Source organism: Panthera onca, chromosome B4 (assembly GCF_046562875.1).
Source record: "Panthera onca isolate mPanOnc1 chromosome B4, mPanOnc1 haplotype 2, whole genome shotgun sequence".
Taxonomy (NCBI): domain Eukaryota; kingdom Metazoa; phylum Chordata; class Mammalia; order Carnivora; family Felidae; genus Panthera; species Panthera onca.
In genome coordinates this window covers 103,303,347-103,325,214 of record NC_138345.1, presented here as the reverse complement: position 1 = coordinate 103,325,214, position 21,868 = coordinate 103,303,347, and the positions used below count along the sequence as shown (strand labels likewise).

The window sequence follows — 21,868 nt, the reverse complement described above, 5'->3', positions numbered from 1 at the left end:
AAAATTGAAAAGCTGTTTCCTTTTAAGAAATTAGCTTAGGGTTGCCTGGGTGGCTCAGTCAGTTAAGCATTTGACTTCAGCTCAGGTCACGATCTTATGGTTTGTGAGTTTGAGCCCCGCATCAGGTTGTGTGCTGACAGCTCAGAGCCTGGAGCCTGCTTTGGATTCTGGGTCTCCCTCTCTCTCTATCCCTCTCCGACTAGTGTTCTGTCTCTCTCTGTCTCTCAAAAATAAATAAATGTAAAAAAAAGTTTTTTTAATTAAAAAAAAGAAATTAGTTTCATACCCACGGACAAGTATGTGCTCCATAGAAATCATGAACTGATAAACTTGACAAGATTTATGCAGAAATTCCCATTAGAAGAAAAAGACTCATAGCTATTTGAACGGTTAACACAGGAAGTAAATATAAAAAAAAGAAAAAAAAGACACAGGGAAGGCCACCTAGTCTTATAAATGTTACTTTGAACAACATAAAATTGCCATTTTTGTAGGTAAGAAATAACTGAATCTTAGCAATTTCCCATGATTCAGCCATATACGAAATAATGAGCATTACAACATAAATCCAATTATGGTAACACATATATACACATGCCTGAACAGAGTAATTGGTAATTACATTATTCAATATATTTTGAATGTCAGACCCTGTCCAGGCATCTGGGGTGCAGCTATGAACAACAATCCAAAGTCCCTGCACTTGAGGAGCTTATTTTCTAGAGGACAGTGAAGGGCACTACACAAATACTGCATAGAATGTGCCTGGAGGTAATAAGCGCTATGAAGAAAGAGAAATCAGGTTAAGGAGAAGGTGTCTCTGATTATGTAATATTTGGAAAGAAACTCGCAAAAGGGAGCACACAGTGTGAGAGGAGCACTGCAGCCGGAGGGTGTGTCTGGGGAGGTGTGCGTGGAGCATGTTCTGCATGTTGGAAGAAGAGCAAGGAGCTCAGGGCCGGGGGACTGCCGTGGAGAGGTGAGAGGGGAGAGGCATCAGAGTACTTGCTTCAGGGCCGCAAGTGGAGAGCGAGAGCAAGGGCAGAGTCAGGGATGACCCCGGGTTCTGGCACCATGGGGAGTGGACTTGCAGTTTACCAAGAGGGGACTGAGAAGGTGGAGTGAGGTTGGAGATTGAATCAAGTGTTCTGTTTTGGACACATCAAATTTTCAGTTTTGTGGTCATTCAGGTTGTCACATTAAATTGGCAGTTAAATGCACATCTAAGTTGAGGTGAGAAGCTGGGGTTAGAGATAAAAATTTAGTAGACAGTTTTAAATGATACCAAAGAGAATTATTAATTTGAGCATTCTTTTTTCTGATATTTCATCCATTTCTATTACAAAGGGGGAGACTCTCTCTCTCTCTCTCTCTCTCTCTCTGTCTTTCTATTGAAGTATAATTGACACACAATGTGACATTAGTTTCAGGTATACAACATAGTGATTTGGTTAAGTCTATAGATTATGCTATGTTCATCACAGTGTAGCTACTATCTGCTCTCTACTCTTTTTTTTTTTTAATTTTTTAATGTTTATTTTTGAAGGAGAGAGAGAGAGAGAGACATGAGGGGCGAGGTGCAGAGAGAAAGGGAGACACAAAATCCAAAGCAGGCTCTAGGCTTTGAGTTGTCAGCACAGAGCTCGACGTGGGGCTTGAACCTATGGACTGCAAGGTCATGACCTGAGCCAAAGTTGGACACTTAACTGACTGAGCCCCATGCTCTCTACTCTTTTTGAGGCTATAAGGGATTAGGTACTTTTCTTTTCTAATGGATGTTAGTGTCAGTATATGTGCAAGACACAAAGAAGCTAAAGGCAGCTACTGTTCATTAAAAATTTTAATCATCAATGACCCAGCTTAACAGGAATAGTTGACTTTAGAAGCAAGCTGTTAATCTATTTATATCATACACTATTTTGATGAAAATGTTATGTTTAGGGAGGGGAAATGGAAATAAGACAGTAAAAATGAGGCTTTTAATCTTTGTTCTGTATGCTTTTTAAACATAAATATTGTTTAGATATTTTGCAATGAGCAAGCATTTATGTATTACCTTTATAATTAAAAAAATGTAAAATATTCCTAGAAAATATATAATCATTTAAATCACATATTGAATTTTCTCCTCTAAATAAAAGTAAAAAACTTGGATGGATTAATATATTCTTACATCTTTAACCAGACTGATTATAGCATACACCTGTTAGAAAAATTATCAGTTATTGGAAAAATTATAATTAATAATTTATTAATTATTAATGTGATTAAGTACTGTTACCTAATAATTTTATTGCAGTAATAGACATGTAACAAACAATTTACCATTTTAACCATATTTAAGTACACAACTCAGTTGGCATGAAACACATTCACAACATTGTGCAACCATCACCACTATCCATTTTCAGAACTTTTTCATCATCCCAAGCAGAAGTTCTCATGAAACAACTAACTAAACAACATACGCATTATAACTCCCCATCTCTCTCTCCCTCAAGTCCCTGGTAACCACAATTTTACTTTCTGTCTCTATGAATTTACCTATTCTAGGCGTCTCATGTAAATGGAATCATAAAATAGTGTATTATTATCCACTTTTTCTCTATTTACAAACCAATTGTTGAAGAGACACAAGTTGAGACTTGTTAGAAAGTCTTGTTCTATCATGTTAGAAAACACAAATTAAATCAATCTGTCCAGAAAAACTCTGAATGCTAAAAACCTTGAATTTTATTTCTAAGTATTAAATACCAATGAAAATGAGGAGACAATTTTCAACTTGCAGTTATATTCTCTTAACCATGTTCAAAAAGCAGCCAAAGAAGGACATGAGAGTAGCTAAAGTTCGTCCAAATTTGTTATAATACTTGGGTTGGTCACCCAATTTAATCTTTATTTTAAAGTTCATTTTCTTTTATTCTTTACAACTCAAATCTAAAAATTCTTTTTACAAAAAATTAAATTATGATAGTAGACTAATGCCAATTGAAATAATAAAGGATCTGATGTTTATTTGTAAAATTCTTAAAATCCTACACACACACACACACACACAAACACACACACACGACACCATACACACACATCAAGGGGCTACAATTAAAAAAAAATTAAAGACTTTCCTTTGAGAGGCATAATCCAGTCAAGACTTCAGGAAAGTTCCCTTATCAATGGTATCATGATAATTGGGTTTAAATGCCATTTCTAGTGTTTCATATAAGGTTCTGAAAATATCTTCCTTACCTGCAGTGAACAATCATAGGTGTTGTGTCATGTGCTCTGCTTGCTCGAACCAACTTTACAAAGTGAACCAGAGGGGCACTGTTTTCAGGGACTCCATGCTCAGGCCAAGCAGTAAAGTTGCACTGTCTCACAGTCATACAATCTCCATGCTAGGCAACATGACAGATTAAAGAAGCACGATACAATTATTAAAGTACCACAATGAAGGTTTAAGGCAGCTATGTCTTAGCTTTTGAAGGTGATCTTTTAAAAATGACTATTTACCAAACGGAAGAAACTATGTTTTCATGATTTCCTGCAAGACAGGTCTTCTATTATTGCTACAATAAAGCAAATTGCCTTTCAGCATGAATGGCAACAATAAAAAAGCTTACAAACAGAGGATAATATAGAGTGTTTATATTCAAATGTAGTGTAACATTTCGTAGGACAAGAATTGTAGAGTTTAAAACAATTTTGTTCCGGGGCACCTGGGTGGTTTAATTGGTGAAGCATGGTTCAGTCGGTTAAGCATCCGACTTTGGCTCAGGTCATGATCTCACGGTTTGTGAGTTCAAGCCCCATGTCAGGTTCTGTGCTGAGCTCAGAGCCTGGAGCCTGCTTCAGATTCTGTGTCTCCCTCTCTCTCTCTCTCGCTCTGAACCTTCCCCACTCACTCTCTGTCTCTGTCTCTCTCCCTCAAGAATAAACATTTACAAATTAAAAATAAAAAAAAACCAATTTTGTTCCAAAATGCAAACACATTCACCTATTATTCAAAACACAGGTAATGAGTGTCTGATAATGTTAGAAAGTATAAATTTCCTTAGATCGTTTTCTGTGTGTATAGGCATTTATACAAACTGGTAAGTGGGATCCCATACTATACCTTATGTGTTGGTTCTGGATTAAATAGAAAATCAAATTATTAAGATGAGGAAAGAGATTACTGATTAAGGAAATTCCTGTTTTAAGTCAAATATTATAGTTTCTTCATAAAATAAAAACCTAACAATCTAGTTATTTCCTTCTTTTTTTCCTTTGTCTACCTAACAATTTGGTGATAATTGGTTAATGTAAACTTTAACCATGAGATTTGGAATTAAACAAAGTGACACAGATATTGAGGTCAGTTACCAACTAAAAACTTTGGTTTAGAAAATATTAGGAAAGCACTGTTGAATGTAGAGGTATTGTTGCAAGGGGAAGTTCTGGGAATTAATTTTACTTCTAGACATTTAGAGACTCATATTTACTATTGTGTTCCCCGCCATTGCCTTTTTTTACCCTTTCAATTTTCAGATCCCTGATGGTCCAATCTATTTGAACATCCTCCATTAGCTTTGTAATCACTATATCTCCAAAGACAGTAACTGGTTTGTTGTCCTCTGGCCAATACTGATGGCATCTGATCTGTATTCAGAGAAAATCACCAGTCATAAGAACCACTGTTATATTAGAATATATATCACAGTTATTGCTACTAAGTTAAAACTGCCTCATAGACAGATGTCTAAGTTATTGATGACTCACAGCATTAGCTGAAATTGTCACACATATATTAAGACAATTGTAAGATAACATCTTGTGAAAGATTTTTAAATAACTTACCCGTCCTTTTTCAAAACACTGTGTTAGCATTACTAATGTTTTTGCTCTGGTTTCCCACACCATTCTCCAAAAATCCCCAACTGTTCCTGGTAATGGACCTTGGGTGGCAATAAATTCATTTGGACATAGGTAGCCCTAAAAGGATATAATTACAACATTAAATATATATATATATATATATATATATATATATATATATATGTATGTATATATATATATATATATATATATATATATATATATATATGCAATACATAAAAATATACTGGTTGTAAAATATATAATAGAATGTTGAATTCACCTACAAATTCACTATCTTGAATGAAGTACCATTAATATTTTGTTCAATTTCTTTACAGTATTAAAAGATGTACATTCTTCCATTGAAATAATATTTATGAGTTCCTACTGTGTGCTAGACACTGTTCTAGGAATTGGGGATTCAAGCCCTGGCAAAGACACTAAAATTCTTCTTCTCATTTATCTTATATTCTAGTTAGGGGGAGATAGACATTAAGTCTATTAATAAGTCCATTAAATAACCAAATTACACAGAATTTTTAAAGTGATAAGTGCTATGAAAGAGGGTTTTCAGAAAATATGGTGTTCAGAAAAGACTCATGGGTAATATCTTAGGGAAAATGTGAAGAAGGAAGGGAATAAGCTCTGCAGGATTTGGGGGAAGGTATTCCAGGTACGAAGTCAAGTGTGACAGCATTAGAGGAATAATATGTCTAGAATTTAATAGCAAGTGGCTGGAATGGAGTAAATGAGGGAAGACAGTTATAGAAGATGACGTAAGAAAGAACAGGGGAAGGAGGATAAGGGTACTTTACATCCTAGTAGATAATTATAAGACTGGTTTTTACTCTGGATGATACAGAAACCTGATGAAAGGCTTTCAACATACAGTGTTCAAAGCATACACTCTATATGGTTTAGCAGTTTTACTCTGGTTTCTGTAAGAAGACCAGCCTATAGCGGTTAAACAGTGAAAGGAGGGGGTACCTGGGTGGCTCATTAAACAAGTCTGATTCTTGATTTTGGCTCAGGTCATGATCTCAGTTTGTGGGATGGAGCTCCACATCAGGCTCTGCACTGACAGCATGGAGCCTACTTGGGATTCTCTCTTTCTTTCTCTCTGCCTTCCCCTGCTCGTGTGCTTGCTTACTCTCTTTCCAAATAAATAAATAAATACATACATACATACATACATACATACATACATATGTTTTTAAAAAGGTGAAAGAAGGAGAGTGGTTAGAAGGTTATTGCAACAATCCAACCACAGGGGTAATTTGGCTGGCAGCAATGGGGATGGTAAGAAGTGATAAGATATGGATATATTTTGAAGACAGAGTCAAGAGAATTTGCTGACGGACTGGATATCGGGTATAAGAATTTCAGAGGAAGATGGGGAAGACTTCTGGATGTAGATTTGAAGGGAAAATTAGGAATTTATAATTGACATATTAAACCTGAAATCCTTGTTAGATATTCAAGTGGGAATATCATGAAGGCAATTGGGTATATGAGTCTGAAATTCAGGAAGACATCCAAACTGGATGCATAATTCGAAAGTAATCATTGCATAGGTCTCAGTTAAAACACAATAATGGATGAAATCATGAGGAAATGCATTTGGAAAGAAATCATAAATACAAGAATTGGGCTCTAGATAATTCCACTGTTTGGTGGTGGAGGAGATAACAGAGAACCAATGAGACTGAGAGGAAAGAGTCAAAGTTGTAGATGGAAAATCGAGAGAATGATGTCCTGGATACCCAATGAAGGAAGTGTTTCAAGGATGAGTAATGGTAATTATGGTAATTGAATAATGGTAATCGAATGGTAATCATTCGATTTATAAAATGTTTTTGCCAGTCATTTGCATTTCACTTTTTTTAGGGACTAAATGTCCTTTGGTACTATAGTATTCTATCAAAGTAGGGACAAATCTGTTTCTGATGTTATTACAGTTCATTTTCATCATGGGTTTAATACTTAATTTCTAATTATAGTAAAAATATATCCTTAAGTTAAAGTAATTTCAGGCATCTCAAGTTGACAAGAGAGATAATTGTGAGGTTTTGATGACTTTCTCATGTCCCATTGCATAGTGTTATTATTGTTAGCTCTCTTGAAAATATTTCTAAACTCATTTGTAAAGTTAGTGGCTGTTTATAGGGATGCAGTATCTTTTTTCCTCCCTACCTCTCTCCCACAGTCTATCCACTATCGAAATGTTCCAAGCTCTTTGTGAGTCCTAGCTTCAGGAGCACAATTCCCAAGAACAGCCAAGGGCAGAGGGATAAACACATATTAATCTAGTTACAGACCCTGGCCTGGAGTTTCCCAATCTTAAGGTATTTCCCTCAGACCACCTTCTGGTCTTCCCTTTTCCTTTCCCCAGACTTGGTGTGCTGCTTTTCCATCTGAAGAGTAGTTATTTTGCTTTCTTCCTTACCTCCCTGTACAGTTTTCCTTTGTAGATGGCTCCTGTCTTTTGCTTCTGGAAAAGTGTTCATGAACTTTCAGATGGAGGTACCATGGAACAAATTGGGGAGTGGGGGGAAATATCAGATGTATATTTCTGAGAAGTCTTCACTCTTTCTGAGGGAAGACTGCCTGACTTTGGGGATGGTGAAGTAAGGGACACTGATTTAATGGCTTTTCTATTTCCATCTGTTCCTGGCATTTCAAGCAAAGATTTACCCGAAAGCTAAGAGCAACAATATACTGCCCACTCCAATTCTGAAATCTTCCTTAATGTAGGGTGCTTTCCATCAGAGCCTGCTTACCATGCAGCTCAGTAATGATTTTGAATATCATTACATGTGGGTCATAGTGACTTTGTTGTAAGATTTATTATATTACAACATCACTTGATTATAGCAGGATATATATATTCAGAATTCTTAGTTTATTGCTCACCCTGCATTATCATCTTCTTATGGCTGTTTCCTGACAACCTATAATATTTAGAAGGGACACTGGGGTTTCATGAATATTCCTTTGTTTATGTAATCTGTGTAGGTTTAGTTATACCTACTAAAACCATCAGTTTCCTTTGTAATCACATTCATGCCCTATACTGTTACCCTCTATCTGGTTGAACATTAGAGGATGTGAGCTATTCTTTTGTACGTACTTATTGGGGAATAAAAATTATACAAATCAATACATCACTGATACAATTATTTGCCTTTGTCCTGTTCTATAGTATCACAAAACACATGATCATTAGCACATTGATTAAAGTTAAATGCATATATGCATCATTCTGTAAATCAAAGTAAAACTTCAGCATGCTATAGAGTTTAGGCTACAATGAAAATTAATAATCACAAGATTTCACCAAAATCTTTAGAGAAGAATTACATTTTCAAGGGAATTAATAATTTCATAAGTGGCTAAAATATTCTTACTGCAACAGAAAATGTGTGTGGCTTTTCAAAATGGATTTAAAATTCTTGCAGAAAAATAGGCTTGATTTAAAGTTTTTGCATAAATATTCAAAAGATCCCTTAACTCCTCTGAACCCTCCCTCACTTCCCCTATTAATAATTAAGATTAATAAATCTTAAATTCTCCAATTATTTATTTCTTTCACAATAGGACCCAATATATGACTGTAATTATGGAGTTATAATTAATCAATATAGAACTCAGAATGAATTTTCCCCCCTTAACAGAGGTTTCAAGGCAGGACGGAGCATCACGTAAGCAGAGTTCCAGTGAGACCAAAGGCAATGGCAGGCCTGGGAGTGAAGACCTATGAACAAGAAAATAATAAAAGACTATGGGCAGCAAAAAACAAACAACCCAGTTAATAAATGGGCAGAATATATGAATAGACACCTTTCCAAAGAAGACATCCGGATGGCTAACAGACAGATGAAAAGATGCTCAAAAATCACACATCATCAGGGAAATACACATCAAAACCACATTGAGATACCACCTCATACTGGTCAGAATGGCTAAACTTAACAACACAAGAAACAACAGATGTTGGCGAGGATGCAGAGAAAGGGGAAACCTCTTGCACTGTTGCTGGGAATGTATACAGGTGCGGCCACTCTGGAGAATAGTATGGAGTTTCCTCAAGAAACTAAAAATAGAACTACCCTACAATCCAGCAATTGCACCAGTAGGTATTTACCCAAAGGATACAAAAATACAGATTAGAAGGGGTACACCATCTACATATGCACCCCAATGTTTATAGCAGCACTCTCAACAATAGCCAAATTGTGAAAAAAGCCTAAATGTCCATCAACTGATGAATGGATAAAGAAATTGTGGTTTATATACACAATGGAGTACTATGTGGCAATGAGAAAGAATGAAATATGCCCCTTTGTAGCAACGTGGATGGAACTGGAGAGTGTGATGCTAAGTGAAATAAGCCATACAGAGAAAGACAGATACCATATGGTTTCACTCTTATGTGGATCCTGAGAAACTTAACAGAAACCCATGGGGCAGGGGAAGGAAAAAAAAAGAGGTTAGAGTGGGAGAGAGCCAAAGCATAAGAGACTCTTAAAAACTGAGAACAAACTGAGGGTTGATGGGGGGTGGGAGGGAGGGGTGGGTAGGTGATGGGCATTGAAGAGGGCATCTTTTGGGATGAGCACTGGGTGTTGTATGGAAACCAATTTGACAATAAATTTCGTATATTAAAAAAAAAAGATGTGGTATATACACACAATGGAATATGACTCAGCCATCAAAAAGAATGAGATCTTGCCATTTGCAACTATTGTAGATGGAGCTAGAGTGTATTATGCTAAGAGAAGTCAGTCAGAGGATGACAATTACCATTAATTTCACTCATATGTGGAATTTAGGAAACAAAACAGATGAACATATGGAAAGGGGGTAGAGAGAATAAAGGGAAATAAACCACAAGAGACTCTTCACAACAGAGAACAAACTGAGGTTTGATGGAGGGAGGTGGGTGGGAAATGGGCTAGATGGGTAATGGGTACTAAGGAGGGCACTTATGATGAGCACCGGGTGTTGCATGTAAGTGATGAATCACTGAATTCTACTTCTGAAACCAATATTGCACTGTATGTTAACTAACTAAAATATTAAAAATAATTAAAATTAAAATAAAAAAATAAAGTTAAAAATTAAAAGAAAAGAAAAACAGACTAGGGGCAGTAGAGGAAATCCTCAGGTGACTGTAGGGTCACCATGATAAGGATGGTTAACTTTGCTATATGTTAGAATTAAAGCCAGGGTGTGAAAATATACGGGAGCATATCTCATTTTTAAAAAAAAACAACTGTATATTGGAGCTGTTCAGAGATAGAATCATCTGCCTTAGGAGGAAGTAGGTGAATCAATGCTGAGAGAAGCTAATAGGATTTTTAAAGAGACAGTTCCAAGGTGAATGGTTGACTTAAATAAGAACAAGGGCAATTCCTAACTCTGAGATTCCTCAGAGTGGTTGTGTCAACCCAAGTGGAGGTCTTGGGTGCATTTAAAGTTTCCATATACCTATGATAGGGAAGAGCACTGAGAAGTCAAAGAGCCATGGAGAAGGAGAGGAAGCCCTAAAAACACATTGGTTTCATTCAATTTTCAATCCAATGCAGCAAGCTTTTATTATCTATGATGTGCCAGATAGTTCATTAGGCATGCCACAAAATTCATCCCATGTTGGTTCATTTATGTTCTTTTATATTTTTATATTATTTTTATGTTTATTTTTGAGAGAGAGAGAGAGACAGAGTGCAAGCAGGGGAGGGGCAGAGAGAGAGGGAGACATGGAATCCAAAGCAGTCTCTAGTCTTAGCCATCAGCACAGAGCCCGACGTAGGGCTGGAACCCACAAACTGTGAGACCATGACCTGAGCTGAAGTTGGACGCTTAACTGACTGAGCCACCAGGTGCCCACCTTTTTTTTTAATGTTTATTTATTTTTGGGAGAGAGAGCATGAGAGAGCGAGCGGAGGAGGGGCAGAGAGAGGGAGAGAGAGAGAATCTCAAGCAGGCCTTGCACTGTCAGTGCAGAACCCAATACAGGGCTTGAACCCACGAACCATGAGATCATAACCTGAGCTGAAATCAACAGTCAGAAGCGTAACTGACTGAGCCACTCAGGTGCCCCTCATTTATGTTCTTTGAGCAGGTACAATGGAGTGCACATTCTCCAGGTAGCTGAGGATAAAAAGTAGAACATGACATCATAGTCCCATTGAAGGACTGAAAACCTAGATGGGAAAAAGAGCATGCTATTTTTATATTATATGGACATAACTATCTATTTGACTGATTTTTTCTTTGTAAGAGAGATTGACAGACCTTTTTATGCACAAATAATATACTGACAAATATAAAATAGTGGAAAGGCCTGTGTCACTTACTAGTGACATGATTGTTGGTAAACTGCAATCTCTATTAGGAGCCTCCATTTCCCCATCTATAAAAGGGAGGTACCTAGTGTTGTTGTGAGGGACTGGCACATTAAAATCCATAGAGTTTATAATTAATTTCTTATTTAAAATAGTTGGAAGAGTAATATAATTGAAGTATTTATGTTTTATAAGAATATAAAACAAAAAAATGGTGACTTACAGAAACATAGCTGGCATTAATATAATCTGATCCTGGAATACTAGCATCAGCTATCAGCTTCACTCTGTTATTATTATCTAGAGGAAAATATGAGACATTAATGCTAATTCATTTTTAAAATTGCCACTACTTTCTTTCCTATAAAAATAATACAAAGAAATTCATGACATAACATAGAACATTACAGATAGCCATAAAATTAAAGAAGTTCCCTCTTATCTCATACTTCCACTGCCCAGAGACAATGACTATTAATATGTTCTTGTACATACTTCCAGAATCTTCTGTACATATTCATAAAAAATTAACCACAAATGGAATTATTGTGGTTAAAAACCACAAATTTTCTGCAATTTTTTTTCATTTACCTATGTTTGTCTTTCCATATTATCATGGACAAAATGTCTAGCTCATTATTTTAAACATATGGTATTTCACTGATTGGATATATTAATTTAACTCTTATGATGATTTAAATTCATCTCATTTTGTTATTGCAAAATGCCGAATAAATATATTTAAACTATTTGCAGTGTATTTGTAGAATGCATTACCAGCAGTAGAATTCCTAAATCGTATTGTGCATTTCAAATTTTGAAAGATATTGCCAAACTGTTCTCTAATTATATAAGTTCATACTCCAAACAAAAGTGTTTGAACAATTCTGTTTCCTCTTATTTTCACTACCATAAGATATTATTAAACATTTTAATTTATGATATTTTGGTAGATACAAATTTATATCTCATAATATTTATTTTTATTTCCTTAAATGTGAATGTAATTGATCTGAGGTTATTTGTTTGTGTATTGGCCATTTTAAATAACTTTTTTAACTGACTTTTCATATTATACTATTTTTCTATTAAAAATATTTTATAATGAAAATATGCTTACATGTATTGAATGAAATTTTCTTCTTGTCATTTATTTTAGTCTATCAATCAATGGAGCTGCTAGCTATCTTGCCATACATAAAATTTACATGTTTTTATAATCAAATTTCTAATTATTTTTCCTCATGGAATTATGGCTTCTTGTGTCATTCATACAAAGGTGTCGGTCACATCAATGTTTTTATTTGTACAAATTCATTCATAATTTCTTCTAGAACTTTAGTGGGTTTTTCTGCTTTTGTTTTAACTATTTCAATCTTTGATCCATTGGAATTTATTATTATTTTTTATGGAATGAGCTAAAATATATTTTTTATTGTTTGTTTCTTTGTTGCCATTTGGAACAACAGTCTCAATTTGTTAACATTCCATCATTCCCCCTTACTCAAAATACTACTGTTATTATACACTAGATTTCTCTATGCATTTAGGCCTATTTCTGGACTATTTATTCCTTTCTATTAATTTTTCTGCCTATTCTTTCTTTAATACCAAACTTTTAATGATTATTCTTTAGAATATTTTAAGATCTGGTAAAACTAGATGCCCCTAACCATTATTCTTTTCAAAAAAGGGGTTCAAAATTATTTTTTGTGAGGATATTTACCATGTTGGTATTACAGTCAGAATGTCCAGTGCTAATTTTAACTAGTCATGAAAATGATACAAAATACCATTACTACATCTTTATTTTGAAGTTGGGTTTTTTTTTTTTTTTTTTTTTTTCCTAATCTCATGAGGAAGACACTTGGTAGTGGAGGAACAATTGGTAAATGGCTTTGGGTTTGAATTCCAAATGAATCATCTGTTATCTACCATATAAATGGACTTGGGTGAATTCCTTAACTTCTCTTCTCCTTCATTACCTAAACTATAATATATAGTTATAATATTTATTTTTAGAATTTTCTTGAGGAAAACTTACACGAAAGCTTCTGAAACTTATAAAGCTGAGTAGAACTTGATACATGCTCTCATGTTCTTAAAGCTTAAACACATGTTACTTGTTAAATGACTATGCTGCATCGTTAGAGTTAAAATGACCTGCCCTATAGGTTTAGAGATGGGGAATGTTTAAGCAAATTTATGCAAATGATTTATGCCTCAAAGACTTTGAATTTGGTGTGCTATAACTATTTTAATGACCTTGTGGCTAGTCCTGTAACTTAGGAAGGGATCCCATCAGGTTTCTATTCACTTGATATGCCTGCTTATAACTATCTGAGTCAACAGCAAGCTAAACTTTTCTTCGTGGTGTTGGAACATTTCTGAAGGTCATAGTGTCCTGTCAAACAGAGATTTGGAAATCTCTTTTGCAAGCATTTGCTGCTAATTCTAGTACCTTAAAGCCCTGTAAGCTAATATCTTCTATAATGCACTGTGATATTTGAAATCCCACTTCCTACATTACTCAGGGGAAACAATGTACTTCACTAAGCTGGCTCAAGCTAAAATTCAGAGTCTATTAAAATGAATTCATTCTCTATGGGAGAAAAAAACGTTTCTTCAGCTTAATGGCTTCTCTGCGAGCACAGCGGGAGAATATATTTAGTTTAAACATCTCATTTCCTTGTACTGTGTGTGTGTGGCAGGGGTACGCTTACCCATAGAGGTGGCTGTGAGTTTATAGCTCGCCTTCTAACCCAGGTTAGGGAACTGTGCTTGTTATGTCCAGACTATAGACCCTAAAGTCCTGTTACTAAAGCTTATTCACCAAGAAAGTTAGTGGCTTTTAAAAATAAGCAATCTATTATTGATTCAACAATCATAAGCACTAACATTGAGAGCATGTTCCAGTACTGTGCAGAGTGGGTTAAATAATTACTCCATTAATCCTCACAGTAAGCTCACGAGGTGGACACCACTGAATGGTACATATAGTCACTAAGGCTGTTAGTAGGTACACAGGATTGCAGCCTAGCAAGTTTCATTGGAGCCCACACATTCTTAGCAGTTTTACTATATGCAGGCAGTAGGTATTCATTGAATTAATTAATTATTCTAATAACATTTTTGAAGAATAGAGAAATCTACCTAATAAAATTATTTCTTATAGGACCTCCAATTCTCTAAGAGGATAGTTAAGAAAAAATTTTCCCCTACAAATCCATGAAAAGATATTGAATGTGGATGTAATACATTATTTGAAAAAGTGCCATAAATTTTTCTGGACTGAAATCAAGAAAGCAGAAAACAATTAGACATTGTCCATTTGCCTCTAGTAAAGGTGAAACATGCATGAAATTCTAATTATGATATTCCAAACATCCTTGATGTGTAATCCTACCATTAACAATTATTTTTTGTCTTAGCCTCAGATTTGAAGAAATGGGGCAATCATACTCCTCAAATCTTCTTGTTGTTTTAAGGTTTTTTATTTACTTCCATTGACCACTCTTATTCTCTTCCTGTCTTATAAGTAATAAAGCTATGTGGTCTGACTTTTATTATAGTGATAATGTGAATCCTGATAATAATGCACTGGGATCTTAATAATAAAAGATTGAAATGTCACATTTAAAAAACATTTTGCTAACATCTCAAATTTCTACATATTTTCAATTAGGTACCCTTTGATCTTTGGAAATAAGTTAGCCATATTTGGTTTACTTATTTTATATATACTGATGGATTAAAAATCACTTCAGCCAAATATATGAATGTAAATAGATATGAAATATTCCATAATAACTGTCTTTCAATTAGATTATAGTATTCATTTTCACTGAAAAGCATTGAATAGGAATGGAGCAAACAAGTATGGAAGAAATATAGATAGAGACAAATATAAAAATATGAGAAATTCCCTATCTCTTAAACTTATAATGCATCTGACCCAGGTTAACTCTCTGAAAGGGAAAACAAAAGGATCCACTGAGAAACACAGACATTTAGAGATGCAATACTAACATTCAGTCATTCCTACAATAGTGTCTGATTTGTCAACTTGCTCCTAAAGTCATTCACGTATTATTTGCTTTGTTCCAGAAAGGATTTTGTGTGATTAAGGCTATTTGCATTTTCATCCTATCCTAATTCTTGGGAATTAGCAGATTCCACTAGATGACTACTTCCTATATCACGTTTCCCTAAATTTGTTTACTTCATGCCTCAGTTATCCTCCAGTTCTAGAATATCAGAATTTGGTCCATGTCTTCCTATCAACATCCTTTATTATTTTACACTCTGCAAGTGTATCCTTCTCCACGTCTGTGTCTTCCTAGACAGAAGAGTTCAATTTTTAAGTAAGGATTTTACCAATATAGAACATAGAAAAATATATATATTACTATTATATTATTATATATTATATTTGTATATTGTGTATCATTATAATACATAATATTATATATTATTATATATTAGAATATTTTAAAATTAGGAATATTTAAAAATTCTAGATTTTGAAACAATATTAACAATATTTCAGAACACCACAAATAGCACTTGTTTATTTCATAGTACGAAGTGAATTGTATCAGAATACAGACAGTAGGCACACGTGTTCAAAATATGTAATATCAAACATACAGCTATTATTAACAGAGGAATATAATTATTTTTCCTTTCACATCGCTGCTAATTCTTAAAACAACAATGCAGTTTCTTTCCTCATTGATTGAAAAATGAAGTATGGCTTACTATGGTGAGACACAACCCTGCCTCCTTTGTAAAACCAATCCTGGTAAGCATACGTTTACTCCGATCTTCGGTGAATAGTTTGCAATGCATTTTTTTATATTCCGTAAGAAAGCACTGCCCTGCTTTTAAGGGAAACTAATGCACAAAGTTACATGTTTCTCTTTTCATTTGAGAACTGGATCTGTAGGAAGATGTTAGAGAGGTTCCTTACTTGGGTTAAATTACAAAGCTAAGAAACTATTAGGTCTACAGTTTCTTGCACCTGCATAAGCGAACCTTGTGTGAACAAGCTGAAAATCATGTATGTTAACTTCAATAAATATTAACAAAGCAAAAGAGATACAGTTTGAAAATTACTGCTAATAAAATGCATTATTGTAATCTGATGAATATGTAATATAATAAATTTAAGAAGTAAAGATGCTAAGATGCATTTGGTACTCATTTTAAAACATTTTGCAGGTCAGAACCAGAGGCAGTAAGTGCACATACATGGTTTTATATTTGGAAAGCGGTTTTTTGCTCTGTTCCAAGGCAGATCAGCATCAGTTGAAGAAAGATCCTGAAGAAATTTTGGTAATTCCTGTGGAATGAAGTTATTTCACAGTTTAGATTTATTTCAGAGGAAAACAAGAAATTCTACTTAATAAAAGACTATTCTTCACTCTAAACCCTTTTACTTTTAAATTGAAAACACCTCTCATAACTGCAGAAACAAGATCAAATTAATAGTAATGAACTTATATAAATGTTTACTGAAAATATTCTGAAAAAAATTGGTCTTTTGGACTATTGGTCTTTCTGGGATAATTTCTTTGTATTTTGGGAAGCTCTAAGATGTGGCAACCATGTTAATAATAACCCTGCTCCATACTTCACTAATGGTTTCATCAGGTACACACTGAGTATTATTTAATATTTTAATGTCTACTTAGTAGGGGAAGGGAGTTCAGTGATTTATTTTTTGTTTTCTCTCCTCGGGCAGCGTGATTTCATGCCTATTAATTGGTACAACACTGGTCAGTTTAAGAACATGTCAAAGGTCAATTCCTGTTCTCAGTAGGCATTGTTAAATCGATACTGGAACGCAAAGGTGCGATTAAGAATTATCAGACACAGAGGAAGGGTCAAGGAGATCCATTATTGACATTTTGATAAAAGATCATGATATTATCCACTCATCATTAAAAAAGTTGGTGCCAGAAAACGTGTTCATTATTTTGTTGACCTGGTGATTTATATTTACAAAGTTCACAGGTTTTCAGTTTAGAAATAAGTCTCAACTTGCCAAATTCCTTAAAAAGTATTAAAATTTGTGTTTTTACAACTTTTTCAACATCATTATAAATAATTTCTTTTAATTAGGTAATTCTCCCTTTCCCACTTATTTTTCCTCAAAAAGAAAATCCGGACAGTCTTTTGCATATGGATATGGGTTAGAGGAAAGAAACAGTGTAAGCATCTGAAATCTCGTGTGTTGGCACAAAAGTCTTAGGGAAAAAAAAATTAGCCAACTAGGGAATCCCAGAACAGCTTCCTTGTGTCAAGGTGTCAGGAGTATATGTCAGTATATTCGTAACAGACAATGAAATAGAGGCAGAAAAAAAGGTGAAATGGAAATCATCTGAAAAGTGGTACTTCTATTCTGTAATTTTTTCACATAGTAGTTTCCACTTACAGATTTAAATGACTGTGGCCTTGATAATTAATACCCAATTACCAGGTTGACTGTTTGGATAGTAATGTTATACTTGGCAGCCTTTTTCTTATCAGGGAACATAGGGCCTCCACCATCCTATTCAGCATTTTCTCTTATTGTTTGCTCTTTTCATTGGGATCCTAGTTGAGTTGGACTGTTTTGCATCCTTAACCCTTCCCCCTTTATCTATCTGTTGGTCTTCTGCTTGTCCTAAAGTTCATCTCAAAGGTCACCTTTTTGTAAAGCCTTTTCTGACTGCTATCCAAATAGAGTCAGTTCTCACTTTTCCCTGCATATTTCTATCATGATACAGTGTATTTTTGTATTTTTTGTGCATGTCTTATCACAGTATGAACTTCTTTTATGGTAGAAGTCATCATCATAATAGCTAATACTCGTGTCAGCCACGATTCTTAGTGTTACACACATTCAATTATGTTAGCATTCACGACTTAGTGAGTTAAATAGTATTATTTTACAAATGAAGATATTGAGGAACAGAGAGTTTAAGTGATTTGCCCAAAGTCACTTGGCTATTGAGTGTTGAGTTCATATATACATCAATATGCTAAATACAATGCCTATCATATAGTAGAAGCTTATAAATATTTAATGTATAAGTGAGTATGACCTGATTTATAAAGTTTATCAAATATGCATTTATTTATTAAAATATAATTTTGCTTTGAAAACTTAATGCATCATTAGGGGCGCCTGGGTGGCTCAGTCGGTTAAGCGTCCGACTTCAGCTCAGGTCACGATCTCACGGTCCGTGAGTTCGAGCCCCGCGTCGGGCTCTGGGCTGATGGCTCAGACCCTGGAGCCTGCTTCCGATTCTGTGTCTCCCTCTCTCTCTCTGCCCCTCCCCCGTTCATGCTCTGTCTCTCTCTGTCTCAAAAATAAATAAACGTTAAAAAAAATTAAAAAAAAAAGAAAACTTAACACATCATTAAGATAAAAACAATTTTAAAAAGTTCCTTACATATATAGATATATTTATAAAATGTATAAAGTTTGCCTATATATTTATATAAAAAAACAAGTTCTCAAAACCATGATCTCCAAAAAGTTGAACTAGAAACTTTCTCAACATAATACATGTGAAAATGTTATTGCTAATAAAACTTTTCATCTACTCAGTCATGCATAATGTAATTATATTCGCTCTTATTCTAGTGAAATTACACTTTTGCTCCTGAAAAATTGAGAGTTCTCGCTGTGTAAATGCTAAGAAAAGTTTTATGGTACCATCAATTTTGTTAAGTCCAGACCAATATTACTTAAGAAGCATAACCAAAGAGCTGTAGGAAATACCATTAATCTTCTCACATTTTGTTATTATTCCCTGAGAGGCTGAAATATTATAATCCTGAATTATTCAAGCCAATTGCTTAATTCTTTGTTTCATAAGTTCACACACTAAAAATTTCATGCAAAAAAAAAAAGAAAGTTTTTGGTGACATTTAGAGATCCGTTTTACTTATATAATACAAAATAACCAGCTAAGTTTGGAAAGATGCACACAAGTTTTAAAAAAAGCTTATTTATAGTTCTGATATACACCTTATGCATTATTATAATTTAAATTTTATAGGTATATAGAATGTTGAAAGCAATAAAATTAATCTTAACTTCTGAATAGTGTCAAAGTGGAATGTTCTTAACTTCACATATTTTCCATAATGTGATATAGTATTTATTTCATAGTAACTTAATAATAGGCCTCATAAAACGCAGGTATTTTTAACTTTTGGATAGTTCTAGAAATAATATGATTTTTATAGTTTCTGGAAACATCACGTTCTCAGGTTCATCCACATCACTAACATAAACTAAGCAGGCAAAAATGGAATTATTTGGTCTCTAAATCTAAAATAATTATTTAAATATTAAAACCACATTTAGAGCATAACCTAAGTCTCACAAAAACCAGTGAATACAGCATTCCAGATTCTCATCCATCTGGATGAAAGAGCAGAGAAGAAATGAGGCCAGGTTGCCATTGCTGGGAAGGTCTGAAGCAGAGCACCTTTTCCTCACACAGTAGGTGAATAATTCCATTCGGGTTGCACCAGAGGCCACCACGTGTAACATTACTATCCAAACAATCAACCTGGTAATTGGGTATTGATTATCAAGGCCACAGTCCTTCATGGCCTTGCTTGCTTAAAATGGACATGAAATGTGACACATGAAACGACTGGAGGTCTGGCAATGTTGTGACAACTGCTAGTAACATACCGAAAATTCTTCTTGAAACTTTAGGTTGTTGTTTGTGCAAAGCTCTTCAACATGTTGCAGGAAGGATTTCTTGCTCACCGGCCTCCAAGCAAAGAAAGGTATAAATATTATCACGTTAGATTGAGTTCTTTCGCTTTAGCATGGCGCTGGCTGTACAGTTAATGAGCCACAGAACAACAGACATTTCAAAACCCATAAACCACACAGCCCTTTAAAGTCACTCTGTCATATTTACAAAATTAACTTTTCCACTGTAAGTTTGCTTTCTTTGTCTCCTGGCACAAAATTCTTTCAATTTTCAAGTGACTTTCGATGAATGATTTCATATTTTAACGAAGAAAGTTTTTCAAGTAAATATAAGGGCATAAAGTTATCATTGAATCCTAAAGCACATAATACCTCTTTGTCATACAGAAAACATTTTATACATTACAAGGTTTTAGAAGATATAAAATATTGCAGTGACCTCATTCTCATAATGACATGGTTTTTAAACCCTAAGGAGTTTAAATATCCCCGTATTACTTCCCAAGCTAAAATACAGACATGCAGGCTTCGCCCCAGAGAGAGAGAAAGCATTTCTCCAGTTACCATGCAATTAGTCATGCTTTTATGATTTATATCCAGCTTGGAGGTTTTTCTAGCAAACATACAAGAAAGGAACCACACATTAAGATTCATTGAATCAGTGAATCTAGCATTGATATTCAAAAAGAAGAAAAGATATTTAACAAACTTACTTGATGGATTTTCTATAACTAAGTAACCTGCAACAGAGATTGTGTTAAATGCATTGTAAGTTGAGGGTATAGTTCTTTCTAAAAGACTTCTAGACTAAAATCAGAAAAATATAATAAATCGGTAACGTATGATGTGTTATCCCTTTAACTGATAGGTGATCGTTATTTTAAATTCTATTTCAGTTGTCTAATATTTGGATCTAAATATGGCTAAATAATAACTTAGTTTCTCTCTCAAGCTAAGGCACCCTTTTATGCTGTTAGGCCTTTGGAGTACTGTGTTAAAAACAGGTCTTTTTTTAATTTTATTTTATATATTGCATAGTATTTAGGGTCTAAGAGAGTTAATGTGGATTAAAAAAAATATTTTCTTTGTCCACAGAGAGTGCTTAACCAGGGAGAGTGGATCTTTGAAAAATGACATCATATTGCTTAAATTTTATTTCATGAGTGAGTTTTGATGAGTATGTAACCATAAAAAAATCACAATTCTTTCAGTTACTTTAGACATATCTCCTGTGACACTTCATCGGTCCAATTATTTATACTCTGAAAAAATCTGAAATAATTTTTTGCAGCTAAATAGACTATGCATCACACACAAATTCAGAGATGGGCACATCTTCAATAACACGTTTGTCATGCACAATTAGCACCGCAAAACCACAAAAGGCACAAAGTATAATGAAATAAAATGAATAACATATAACTTTTTCAAAGTTTTAAAATTTAAATATTATCAAGGATGATTTTGCTGTATTCCTTAAATGAAGAATATTTATAAGAAGATGTGGTTTTGAGGTAAAGAATAAATGAAAGAAAATAATTAGATTGAAAGATGCAGCCTAAAGAATACTATACAAATAGTCTCAAAGGGGTGGGTTCAATGAACAAAAAATGAGTCAAAAAAGTTCAATTTATTACAATATAGGAACTGGTGAAAAATATGGGGGTGCAGGAGCAAGTACTACCAAGAAGAATGAAAGAATTCTTGGCTAATGCTTTAGGTGTCCCCAAGGAGAAGAAGGTATCTCCCAGCTTCTTAGGGTATAACCTCATAGAGCATACCATTATCAAACACGGCATCACAGTGATAAAACAGCAATGTTTGAGCAAAGTCTCCGTGGATGAACTTGTAAGCTTCCCACGATATCCTAGAGTGATTCTAAGAAGGCAACAGAGAAATTTTTAACCAAATGAATATGGAGATGACTGAATGGGCT

General features: G+C 34.4%; 1 protein-coding gene across 1 annotated transcript in view; it reads right to left on the bottom strand.

Moving 5' to 3' along the window:
• Positions 1–21,868, bottom strand: part of PTPRQ (protein tyrosine phosphatase receptor type Q) — a 245,430-nt gene that overhangs the window by 12,647 nt on the left and 210,915 nt on the right. Inside the window, exons 43-48 of the mRNA XM_081796296.1 lie at positions 19,906–19,987; positions 16,458–16,548; positions 11,428–11,504; positions 4,837–4,971; positions 4,513–4,638; positions 3,247–3,395 (exon numbers count right to left, since the gene is read on the bottom strand). Of these exons, the coding sequence (XP_081652422.1) occupies positions 3,247–3,395; positions 4,513–4,638; positions 4,837–4,971; positions 11,428–11,504; positions 16,458–16,548; positions 19,906–19,987 (660 nt within the window). The remainder of the gene's footprint in view (positions 1–3,246; positions 3,396–4,512; positions 4,639–4,836; positions 4,972–11,427; positions 11,505–16,457; positions 16,549–19,905; positions 19,988–21,868) is intronic.